The sequence below is a fragment of the Oncorhynchus gorbuscha genome, linkage group LG25, assembly GCF_021184085.1.
Source record: "Oncorhynchus gorbuscha isolate QuinsamMale2020 ecotype Even-year linkage group LG25, OgorEven_v1.0, whole genome shotgun sequence".
NCBI classification, from domain to species: Eukaryota; Metazoa; Chordata; class Actinopteri; order Salmoniformes; family Salmonidae; genus Oncorhynchus; species Oncorhynchus gorbuscha.
In genome coordinates, this window is record NC_060197.1 from 2,181,967 (window position 1) to 2,195,129 (window position 13,163).

Genomic DNA, 13,163 nt, shown 5'->3' on the forward strand with positions numbered 1-13,163 from the left:
GTCCCCCCGTGTGGTTCTGGGATTTTTGCTCACCGTTCTTGTGATCATTTTGACCCCACGGGGTGAGATCTTGCGTGGAGCCCCAGATCGATGGAGATTATCAGTGGTCGTGTATGTCTTCCATTTCCTAATAATTGCTCCCACAGTTGATTTCTTCAAACCAAGCTTCTTACCTATTGCAGATTCAGTCTTCCCAGCCTGGTGCAGGTCTACAATTTTGTTTCTGGTGTCCTTTGACAGCTCTTTGGACTTGGCCATAGTGGAGTTTGGAGTGTGACTGTTTGAGGTTGTGGACAGGTGTCTTTTATACTGATAACAAGTTCAAACAGGTGCCATTAATACAGGTAACGAGTGGAGGACAGATGAGCCTCTTAAAGAAGAAGGTCTGTGAGAGCCAGAAATCTTGCTTGTTTGTAGGTGACCAAATACTTATTTTCCACCATAATTTGCAAATAAAATCATTAAAAATCCTACAATGTGATTTTCTGGATTTATTTTTCATTTTGTCTGTCATAGTTGAAGTGTACCTATGATGAAAATTAGAGGCCACTCTCATCTTTTTAAGTGGGAGAACTTGCACAATTGGTGGCTGACTAAATATTTTTTTTTTGCCCCACTGTATGCTACCGTTCAAAAGTTTGGAGACACTTAGGAATGTCCATGTTTTTGAAAGAAAAGCACATTTTATGTCCATTAAAATAACATCAAATTGATCAGAAATACAGTGTAGACATTGATAATGTTGTAAATGACTATTGTATCTGGCAACGGCTGATTTTTTAAATTGAATATCTACATAGGCAAACAGGTCCATTATCAGCAACCATCACTACTGTGTTCCAATGACACATTGTGTTAGCTAATCCAAGTTTATAATTTTAAAAGGCTAATTGATCATTAGAAAACTATTTTGCAATTATATTAGTACAGCTGAAAACTGTTGTTCTGATTACTTAATATGGTTTGGTTGACTGATCAAAATTCTTTCAAGGATTTTGAACAAATACTTTTGGTAACTTTTCTCGCTCTCTCGCTCTCTCGCGCTCTCTCTCTCTCTCTCTCTCTCTCTCTCTCTCTCTCTCTCTCTCTCTCTCTCTCTCTCTCTCTCTCTCTCTCTCTCTCTCTCTGTCTGTAGAGCAGTGAGTATTGATTTCAAGGCGATGAAAGTCCGCGGTAAGAAGAATCGAGGGTGAGGCGCTTGGATGGTCAGCAGACAGAGTGGATCCGGTTCTACTCAAATAGCAAAGGCTGGACCAAATATGGAGAAAAGGTACAGCAGAACACCAGGCAACAACCCCAAGTGTACCGTTATCTTTAGAAGCTGAACTTAGGAACATGCCAGGGTTAAGGTCTATTCTATTTCAATTCAGTCAATTCGGGAAGTAAACTGAACCATGGAAACCTCTTCTGGAACTCTGGAATCCTCTTCTCCAGTCTTAATTCAGCTTAGAAACATAATATCATATGACATGTAATGCTATCGAAGATTTAAAAAAGTGTCACAGAAACCATTGTTGAGTGACAGGAAGAGTGTTTGTTTTTTCTCTCAGGATTCCAAGGGAAACCCAGGCCCCATCCAGAGTTCTGAGATCGAGAAGAAATTCCAACGCAACCGTAACGGTTCTCTTACGTTCAACATCGGTTCCAATATCTTCAAGATCCGTTTCAGACGTGAGTCAGACTGAAAGAAACCTCAGACAAACACTTATATTGACATTAAAACGTTCATGTCAAAACAATCAAATCACATTTTATTTGTCACATGTGCCAAATACAACTGGTATAGACTTTACCGTGAAATACTTACTGACGAGCCCTTTCCCAACAATGCAGAGTTAAAAAGTAAAACATTTGCTAAAGAAAAAAAGGAAATAGTAACACAATAAAATAACAATAACGCGGCTATACAGTTTTTACAGTTGAAGTCGGAAGTTTACATACACCTTAGCCAAATACATTTAAACTCAGTTTTTCAAATTCCTGACATTCAATCCTAGTAAAAATTCCCTGTCTTAGGTCAGTTAGGATAATTTTAAGAATGTGAAATGTCAGAATAATAGTTGCGAGAATTATTTATTTCAGCTTTTATTTCTTTCATCACATTCCCAGTGGGTCAGAAGTTTACATGCACTCAATTAGTATTTGGTAGCATTGCCTTTCAATTGTTTAACTTTGGTCAAACGTGTCGGTTAGCCTTCCACAAGCTTCCCACAATAAGTGGGGTTAATTTTGGCCCATTCCTCCTGACAGAGCTGGTGTGACTGAGTCAGGTTTTTAGGCCTCCTTGCTCGCACAAGATTTTTCATTTCTGCCCACAAATTTTCTATAGGATTGAGGTCAGGGCTTTGTTATGGCCACTGCAATACCTTGACATTGTTGTCCTTAAGCCATTTCCCCACAACTCTGGAAGTATTCTGGGGGTCATTGTCCATTTGGAAGATCCATTTGCAACCAAGCTTTAACATCCTGACTGATGTCTTGAGATGTTGCTTCAATATATCCACATAATTTTCTATCCTCATGATGCCATCTATTTTGTGAAGTGCACCAGTCACTCCTTCAGCAAAGCACCCCCACAACATGATGCTGCCACCCTCGTGCTTCACTGTTGGTATGGTGTTCTTTGGCTTGCAAGCCTCCCCCTTTTTCCTCCAAACATAACGATGGTCATTATGGCCAAATAGTTCTATTTTTGTTTCATCAGACCAGAGGACATTTCTCCAAAAAGTACAATCTTTGTCTCCATGTGCAGTTGCAAATCGTAGTCTGGATTTTTTTATGCCGGTTTTGGAGCAGTGGCTTCTTTCTTACTGAGCGGCCTTTCAGGTTATGTCGATATTGGACTCGTTTTCATGTGGATATAAATACTTTTGTTCCTGTTTCCTCCAGCATCTTCACAAGGTCCTTTGCTGTTGTTCTGGGATTGATTTGCACTTTTCACACAAAAGTACGTTCATCTCTAGGAGACAGAACGCGTCTCCTTCCTGAGCGGTATGATGTCTGCGTGGTCCCATGGTGTTTATACTTGCATACTTTTGTTTGTAGAGATGAACGTGGTACCTTCAGGCGTTTGGAAATTGCTCCCAAGGATGAACCATACCTGTGGAGGTCTACAATATGTTTTCTGAGGTCTTGGCTGATTTCTTTTGATTTCCCATGATGTCAAGCAAAGAGGCACTGAGTTTGAAGGTAGGCTTTGAAATACATTCACAGGTACACCTCCAATTGACTCAAATTATGTTAATTAGCCTATCAGAAGCTTCTAAAGCCATGACATGATTTTCTGTAATTTTTCAAGCTGTTTAAAGGCCCAGTCAACTTAGTGTATGCAAACTTCTGACCCACTGGAATTGTGATACAGTGAATTTTAAGTGAAATAATCTGTCTGTAAACAATTGTTGGAAAAATGAATTGTGTCATGCACAAAGTAGATGTCCTAACTGACTTGCCAAAACTATAGTTTGTTAACAAGAAGTTTGTGGAGTGGTTAAAAAAATAGTTTTAATGACTCCAACCTAAGTGAATGTAAACTTCCATCTCCAACTGTATATATATAATTACACATATATACACTGCCTGTTATAGAGCTCCTGGATGTACTGGGCCGTACGTGCTAATGGATCCATGCCCTTCACTGGTCGTTGCCAAGCAGTTGCCAGTCTGTGACTCACTCATGTCTGTGACTCACTCATGTCTGTGACTCACTCATGTCTGTGACTCACTCATGTCTGTGACTCACTCATGTCTGTGACTCACTCATGTCTGTGACTCACTCATGTCTGTGACTCACTCATGTCTGTGACTCACTCATGTCTGTGATTCACTCAAAACCGAAAGACTCAACGTAACTGGGAAAGTGAAAGTATGTGAATAAACATTTTCTGTGTTGCTTATTCATTTCTCTGTTAATTTTGTGTTTGTCAGAAAGGTGACAGGTGAGCGGCAAGAGGAAGAGGAAAGTTGTCCGTCGTCCAAAGTACCAACCACCTCAAAGCGGAATTCTGTAAGTTCAAACACAATCGAACGGATTGCTACTTTAGGAGAAGACATCGACTGTGCCATAGATAAAAACCCTCATTATTTGAATGTGCTGATTTGAATGTATTGATGTTTTACTTGAGACAAACGTATCGGTCTCTCTGATTGAACAGAATTGGTCGAGTGACGTCTGCTTTCCAGAGGGTGAAGTTGTCTCCAGTGGGTCAGAGTGAATCTCCAGAGTGGCAGTTTGGGGGGAAAAGTGGACGCTGGCACACCTTCAAAGACAGTGCTGACATTGAAGACCAGTACCAGAAGGACTTCAATGGATCCATGTCCCCCACTGTCAACAGACAGGCCTACAAGCTGGACTTCTCAGGTAGGAGGCCTCAAGACGTGTGTCGCCTTGCAGATGATGTGTAACTCATGTTAGAGGAGACACAACTTCATTGGGATCTCTTTTGAAGGTCATCATTCTTATAGTTCGATTTTCTAGAAAAGGAATGACAATATGTATTTAGGCCTTGTCTGAAGCATTCTGTAAATGTCTCTTGTCTTTTGCAGCCATGAAGCAAACCAACCAGTCTACAAGGGCGACGCGCAACATCAGGCGTGTCTAGAGAGTATGAAGAACAACGCAACACTCTGACATCATCATTGCTGTTTATTTTAGGGGACGTAGAATTGTTGGGTTGCTATGATTTATATGCAAGAACCTGCCATTAGATCACTAACGAAATGCATACCTATTGCAGAAAAGGACTACAGATATTGGATATACTCCTGTACACACTGTGTATGAAACAACATGCACAATAACAAACTGTTTACCTTTTTCTGTGTGTGTTTTGTTGTTGATGCCCTGCAAAAGCAACGTGCATTATCTGCAAATTTGGTAAGAATGGCCTGTAATGGCCTGTAATGGCCTGGTGTAATATGTGATAATAAGGCATTTTGTTTCCTGACAAGAACAACCCAGTCAATCAGAATATATCATGAAGTACCAGAAATTGCTGTATGTCTGGACAGAAAAAGACTTTGAAGTCAGATTTGGCTGTTAAATATTTTAAGCAGATATTGCACTTTGTCTTTGTAGGGTATACATGTATGAGGAATGCTGTAGCAGACTGCCATGATCAAGTAACTGGGACATCTAGTTAGATAACATTTGTGTGCATGATGTTGAAATGTACCTTTTATCTCAGGTGTTCGAAACCTTGTTAAACAAGCATTAATATTTTAATTGAATCATTTATTTGAATCAAGGGTCATAGCCAATTATGTATATACACATCATTGGTCATGTAGCTTGTGTTCATTTCTAACATGGCTGTTCAGAATAAACAGCCCGCTGACTGCCTTGTACTTTACACCTAGATGAGTTACATTTGTATTGCTGCAATAAATTCTCAGAATTCTGTTAAGAACAGTTTGACTTTTAGCAATGATGAATTGATTATGTTTTATGAAAATCAATGCAATACAATCTACAGTAATGTGGTAGTAACAATGTTGGAATAACACTGCGTTAAAATGTTCCTAAAAAAGGTCTGACGCTTGTCCTAGGTACCTCAATATGATTGAAAGCTTAAACTGCCGTGTTGTTACTGTACACAATGAATAAAGACAAAAAAACAGTATGTTTCCATGAAATAAGGTTTTGATTAAAAACTGGAATAAAATCTGAAATGTTTGGATACTTTTATTTTGTGTTCTGGTAGTTTCCATGATTGTTCTTGGTTCTACTAACTCTGCGTTTCACCAACCCTTTGTTCATCTTTATTAACCTTTCAGATTGGAGAAAAATTATGTTTTATGCGAAACAGCCGCGCCCGTCATGCCCAAGAAATGAAAGTGAAAGCAATACAAAATAAAGTCTTGCCTGATGTGTAAAGACGAATGAGATTTCCATTCTGTATTATCAACTAAAAGTAAGACGTTTTAAAAAAATATACAACCATTTGACTGTTATATTTAAATAACTTGCCTTTCAAATAACTTTTCTATACATGATTTAATACGCATTTAATATTTTGGGAGGTTTTTTGTACTAAAGCAAGCAAGTCGGCTCGTCATTGCCTAGATTATTTTTTAACTTTGTTATAATGATTACGTTTAATATCTGTTATTTACAGTGTCATTACGTGGGTTTGGCAATAGTTATCTGGTAAGTTTACGAGCATTACAGGTCAACATTTCTCAGTTGCATTATTGTTTGCATAGACTATAGTCAATAACACACCAACAAAACATTTTCTTATCAAATGGCTAATGCTGATGTCACAGCTGACTACTTGAGCAATAAATCTGCCATAGCAGAAAATCAAGTGTTTAACCATGAATAAGAGCTCATAGACCTGCCGGTTTATCATTCTGTAGATGTACATTATTTATAGGAAATAGCTTCATACTTGTTTATTACCGGTCTAATCCTTGTTGAAGGAAAATGAGGAAGAGGAGGAGGAGGAAGAGAACTATGAGCAGAGCACTTCTAGTCAGTCTGCCTCGGGTAAGTTAAAGGGAAAGAACTACAGAAACTGACCTTAGATCAGTGCATAGGGGGCAACTTCAACAGATGATGCACAATTGCTATAGCTATTTCTATTTCGACAGCCAGGGGGAGCCACTTTGAGTGGCAGCTGTATGAAGGAGAGAGATGGCTTAGTATTGGCAATGACCATGTGATCGAGACCCACTACTGCCAGCCTGGGGCCAAAGGAATGAACATCTACCCATCACACATGGGGTCAGTGTACAGTAGACGTTTAGTAGCAATTTCTATTATACAAGTTGCATCCCAATAGTCTTGAATAGTGTTCATTCCCTGTCCCCTTTCCTTGATAGATAACATTGGTTCAAGGAGGTGAACAGGAGAGGAAGTATTTTAAGAGAATTAAGACTCAAACCTAAGATCTGATTATGTATTTGTTATATGTTATACAATAGTTCAGTAACCTCAGTTCTGACATATGTTTTTGAACAAACAGGAGGATTGTGTGTGTAGCCTTTCTGCTCTGTGTATTCTAGGCAGGTCTATATAGATTTTGATCAGATTGAGGCTCAAAATGCTGCCATGGGTGTACGGCGACTCACGTTCCTACCTCAGGGTCAAAGTGAAGACATCGGGTGGTATTTCAAAGACGATATGATATGGCGTGAATACGGTTCTTTGGTGAGTGAATCTGAAAGTTCCCAAATGGTCCTATAATACAACGTTTTAAATTGGAGTTAAATCAAAACTGAAAATCTCCCTGCATATTTCATTTCTCTCTCTCTCTTTCTCCCCACCCCCCCCTCTCCCGACCCCAGGGTCCAGGTCAAGGCTCGTCCTCAGTCAGTAGTGGTGATGTGGAACGACAGTACATCCTCAGACCTCAGGGGACCTTCCACTTCACTGCGGGGAGGAACAGCTACACGTTAGACTTCACAGGTATACTCCACACAAGGCCGTATTCATTAGGTCATGCTGTTGCAAAACGTTTCGAAACGTGCAGTGGAAAAACAACAAAACAAGTGTTTCTTATTGTAAATTCATATAATCCCTCCCAATTAGACTGTTTTACCCCTCATCCCACCACATACAGTGTGATGTGACACAGAAAGTAGCCAGTAGCATAAAGAGGGAACACCGGGGTTGAGATCTGGCACTTGGGGTTTGATTCAATCCATAGCGTGGAAGATCTGTGCTTAGCACAATTGACATTTACATTTACATTTTTTACATTTAAGTCATTTAGCAGACGCTCTTATCCAGAGCGACTTACAAATTGGAGGCAATGTTACCACGTTTGCAGAGACTGCATTCACTTAGACGCTGCATATGTTGGCTCAATTGTAAATGACCTTTAAATGTCAACTGCGCTACAAGGCAGGTCTTCTGCACTATGGGTTGAATTGATCAGTTGCTACATCACTTTTTGAACTTAATGATATGTACCTATTGACTCTTGAAGAATATAACTTAGAAATGCCTTATGAGCTTAGTTCAACTGTCATGCCCAAAATACAAGCTTGTTTTACTCCAGCGTTTGTAAATGTACACAAACATTTATTAGCCTCAAAACATGGTTAAAACTATGCTTTTGATATCATGGATGGTCAGTCCTTGCAATCATATCTATATGACTTTGAGATTGGTTACATTTCCCCAGCTTCCTCCCTTACCTTTTTACCAAAACAGGGGCATGAAGAAGGATTTGTTTTAGTTTCAACTGCTGATTACCGCTTTAAGTTTATTTTTTGTTGTTGTAGAGCAATTGACAACACTTTGCATATCCTGCTAGACAGCATTTTCCCGTACAATACAAAGGGTTCTCTTAGCCTATGTATGTCTTCTTCAGCTATGACACAGACCAATTCAGCCACCCGGGTACAGAGAAACGTCCGGCGGCGTCCAAAGTTCAACTCCGTCGTCTCAGGGAATGGCAGGTATGAGGTTTCATCCACAGCCTTATTCCATTTAGACCCCTGGTCTCTTCCCCTAGGAAAGGGCCTACGGTGAACAGCAGATATTTTGGCCCCTAGCCTCTTCAAATCAAATCAAAGTTTATTTGTCACGTGCACCGAATACAACAGGTACAACAACACCTTACAGTGAACTGCTTACTTACAGGCTCTAACCAATAGTGAGGGACAAAAGGTGTGTGTGTGTGTGTAGGTAAGTAAAGAAATAAAACAACAGTAAAAATACATTTGAAAATAAGAGTAACAAGGCTATATACAGACACCGGTTAGTCAGGCTTATTGAGGTAGTATGCACATGTAGGTAACCATTGGTTACATGTTCAGAAGTCTTATGGCTTGGGGGTAAAAACTGTTGAGAAGCATTTTTGTCCTAGACTTGGCACTCCGGTACCGCTTGCCATACAGTAGTAGAGAGAACAGTCTATGACGGGGGTGGCTGGGGTCTTTGACCATTTCTGGCCCTTCCTCTGACACCACCTGGTGTAGAGGTCCTGGATGGCAGGCAGCTTAGCCCTAGTGATGTACTGGGCCGTACGCACTACCCTCTGAAGTGCCTTGCGGTCAGAGGCCGAGCAATTGCCGTACCAGGCAGTGATGCAACCGGTTAGGATGCTCTCAATGTTGCAGCTGTAGAACCTTTTGAGGATCTCAGGACCTATGCCAAATCTTTTTAGTTTCCTGAGGGGGAATAGGCTTTGTCGTGCCCTCTTCACGACTGTCTTGGTGTGTTTGGACCATTCTAATTTGTTGTTGATGTGGACACCAAGGAATTTGAAGCTCTCAACCTGCTCCACTAGAGCTCCCTCCGTCGATGAGAATGGGGACGTGCTCGGTGCTCCTTTTCCTGTAGTCCACAATCATCTCCTTAGTCTTGGTTATGTTGAGGGATAGGTCGTGGGTGAACAGGGAGTACAGGAGAGGACTGAGCACGCACCCCTGGGGAGCTCCAGTGTTGAGGATCATTGTGGCAGATGTGTTGCTACCTACCCTCACCACCCGGGGGCGACCCGTCAGGAAGTCCAGGATCCAGTTGCAGAGGGAGGTGTTTAGTCCCAGGTTCCTTAGCTTAGTGATGAGCTTTGAGGGTACTATGATGTTTAACACTGAGCTGTAGTCAATGAATAGCATTCTCACATATGTGTTCCTTTTGTCCAGGTGGGAAAGGGCAGTGTGGAGTGCAATAGAGATTGCATCATCTGTGGATCTGTTTGGGCGGGCGGTATGCAAATTGGAGTGGGTCTAGGGTTTCTGGGATAATGGTGTTGATGTAAGCCATTACCAGCCTTTCAAAGCATTTCAAGGCTACAGACGTGAGTGCTATGGGTCTGTAGTCATTTAGGCAGGTTGCCTTTTGCGTTCTTGGGCACAGGGACTATGGTGGTCTGCTTGAAGCATGTTGGTATTATAGATTTAATCAGGGACATGTTGAAAATGTCAGTGAAGAAACCTGCCAGTTGGTCAGCACATGCCCGGAGCACACATCCTGGTAATCCGTCTGGCCCCGCAGCCTTGTGTATGTTGACCTGTTTAAACGTCTTACTGACGTCGGCTACGGACGATCACACAGTGCTCTCATGCATCAGCTGTGCATGCCTCAGTGTTGCTTGCCTCGAAGCATGACTTAGCTCATCTGGTAGGCTCATGGTAGGCTCATGTCGTGGCTGTGCTTCCCTTTGTAGTCCCTTTGTAGTCTGTAATAGTTTGCAAGCCCTGCCACATCCGACGAGCGTCAGAGCCGGTGTAGGACGATTCAATCTTAATCCTGTATTGACGCTTTGCCTGTTTGATGGTTCATCGCAGGGCATAGCGGGATTTCTTATAAGCTTCCGGATTAGTGTCCGGCACCTTGAAAGCGGCAGCTCTACCCTTTAGCTCAGTGCGAATGTTGCCTGTAACAGCAGGTATTTTGGCCCCTAGCCTCTTCCCCTGTGGCCTACGATGAACAGCAGGTATTTTGGCCCCTAGCCTCTTCCCCTAGGACCTACGGTGAACAGCATTTATTATGCTGCCTCATCTATATACACCGTTAGGCACCTGCCTCATTAATTTAACCTGTGTGATGGTTGTGTTGCCAAAGTTATTTGAATGGGTAAGTTCCAGGTCAACTTCACTGCATTCGTTGTATTGCATCATCGACTGAGCACTCAGGCAGCTGTATTATATGATGTGTTTAGCTGATTATTTAAACCCATCCAGGCATTGTGAGATTTGGCCGCCGTCTGCAATGTAGTCAGCCTGGAGCGCAGCCTTTCTGTATACAAACTGGCCTATAGGAATCTTGTAGGTGTTATTCAAGAGAAATATTCATCAAATCTATACAGAAAAAGTTACAAACACCAAAACAAAATAGCCACAACATAATAATAGCATTAAATATACATTATTTATAACAAAATATTGCAGCTTCTCTCTAGTGTGATTGGTTTCCCCTTTGACCTCAACTCAGTGTCAAGATAACTTTACATACTTTCCTGACATATGCAAGTGTGATCATCTGTAGTTTCACACCTAGTTTCTTGTCACAGCAACACTGAAGTGTAAATTCACTATTTCTTTGCAGCGTATCCATTGCCCAATCAGCCCCCACTGTAATTACCTCACCACCTCCCTCTGCTGGCTACACCTGGGAATTCATGGATGAGGAGGGAGTGTGGATAGAATACCAGACTCCAGTGAGTGGGACATTATTTTATTTCTTGAACCTTTGCAAATAGCACACTACATGACAGATTGTATATTGTATGTATATTGTATATGCCCTCATTAATGTGAGAAAGGGGGAGGGAGACAGTCATGGTATAGCAGCACATAATATGTGGCTATTTCCAGAGTTGCTCACTGGGGAGTGCTGGGATTGAGAGACGCTACCAGAAGAACCCTAAGGGACAGATACGCTTCAAAGCTGGGAGATATTCCTACACCCTCGACTTCTCAGGTCCGACTGACTTAAATACTGGTGTACCATAAAGTGACCTGTCTAGGAACAGTCCTGAAGTTTTCTGTGTCTCTTCCAGGCCTGTGTCAGACCAACGTTCGCATCGGGACCAAAAGAATTGTGAGGAGAACTCAATGTGAAGCTCAACAAACAAGCAGGTATGGACAATACAGGCTGGGAACCTAGAGCAAGGAGTTTTACTGACCAAAGTCTAGGTTAGGGCCAAGAGTTTTTCCTGGTCTGCTCATGTAGTCAGGAAGATGTCCTGGTCATCAGTCAAGGCCTTTCTGACCTGCTAGAGAGAACCCATGTGTAACAACTGTACAATGTGACAAATAATGAAAAACTGTCTAATTCCTGTCCTCTCAGTGGAGGATTGGGTTTACAGTCCCGTTGGCAGTTTCAAGACGTGGATGGAAGCTGGAAAGACTTTGCCAAAGTAAGATGAACCGTTTTACTGCTCTCTCTCATCAGACTCCATAAGAGTAGTCTTCATATTACTACATTAAAAACACATGACCAAGCAGCGTGTGTTGACTTAATCCTGTAGACGAGCGACACCTGCAGTGTATCCAGCCAGGACATTGAAGCCCAGTACCAGCAGAACCCAAATGGAACTATGAACTTCACTACCAGGAGATTCAGCTATCAACTGGACTTCTCAGGTAAATACGTCATCTTCTCAGAACAAGTGCCTATAGCAGGGGGAATTCATGGCACTTGTCAAACTTCAGTTAGGAACTTGTCAAACTCATTCCCTGGAGGGCCTAGTGTCAGCTGGTTTTTCCTTGTAATTAAGACCTAAACCAGGTGAGGAGAGTTCCATTCTAATCAATGACTTTCATTTATCAGTCAAGTATAAGGGAGGATCGAAAACCCACCGAAACTCAGCCCTCCGTGGAATGAGTTTGACAAGTGCCTAACGGGTGAAGGATAGCGATTGGTTGAAGGTTGAGGACTAGTTTAATTGATTTGATGAATCCAAACTCCAAGCCAAGTGTTTCCTGTGTTGGAGAACATTATTGTCATGACCTAATAGTTGTTAGATTTGTCTTTCGCAGCCCTGACCCAAAGAAACCTGTCCACTCTGACCACCCGATCTGTTCGACGCCTGAACTAATCACTGCCCACGACACTGTCCTCTGTCAGAGGCAAAGTGCAATATCCTGGCAGTGGAGGCTGGTGGGAGGAGCTATAGGAGGACAGGCTCATTGTAATGGGTGGAACGGTATCAAACACAAACACATGGAAACGTTTCACTCCGTTTCTTTCATTCCATTCCAGCCATTCCAATGAGCCTGTCCTTCTATAGTTCCTCCCACCAGCCTCCACTGTACCCTGGGTGCATCTCAATTGTCTAAAGTGGCTTCCTCTCAACCCCATTTCTTCATGTGCACAGTGAAGACGAAGTCACTGTCTGGTACTGAGATGGAACCCCTTCCATTCCACTTCTTCCTAAAAATGAAACTTGTTTACATATGTATTCATGTATTTCCTGTTATTTCTTCGACATTGTGCATATACTTAAAAACCAATACTGTTATTAGAAAAGTAGCTTCTGACAATCTGCACAATACTTTAAAAAAAATGTGATCTGTAGAAAGAACCCTCTCACTGCCAATGGTACAAAAGGAACAAGCCTTTTGTACATGTTCTAGCATGTACATTTTCTCATTGTCTTTAGTTTAAATAAAGCTGATTTTCAAGTATCTACTGTTGAGGCCATCTTATTCCAGAACTCAAAGTTACTCTTCAAATCTCTGGCTCAGACTCAAATACACAGACA

The 13,163-nt window shown here is 41.7% G+C and overlaps 1 protein-coding gene across 2 annotated transcripts; it reads left to right on the forward strand.

The window, feature by feature from the left end:
* Positions 1–5,811: 5,811 nt before the first annotated feature.
* Positions 5,812–13,086, forward strand: LOC124013778. 2 transcript variants are annotated; one of them, XM_046328289.1, is made up of 13 exons: positions 5,812–5,909; positions 6,114–6,145; positions 6,421–6,487; positions 6,592–6,724; positions 7,006–7,150; positions 7,288–7,408; positions 8,319–8,406; positions 11,003–11,114; positions 11,272–11,377; positions 11,457–11,535; positions 11,747–11,816; positions 11,928–12,042; positions 12,439–13,086. In XM_046328289.1, coding segments are annotated over exons 1-13 (1,128 nt in total). In that variant the 5' UTR covers positions 5,812–5,908; the 3' UTR covers positions 12,498–13,086. The 2 variants fall into 2 exon arrangements, with proteins under 2 accessions (XP_046184245.1, XP_046184244.1); XM_046328288.1 differs by having other exon boundaries at positions 11,928–13,086.
* Positions 13,087–13,163: the final 77 nt, after the last annotated feature.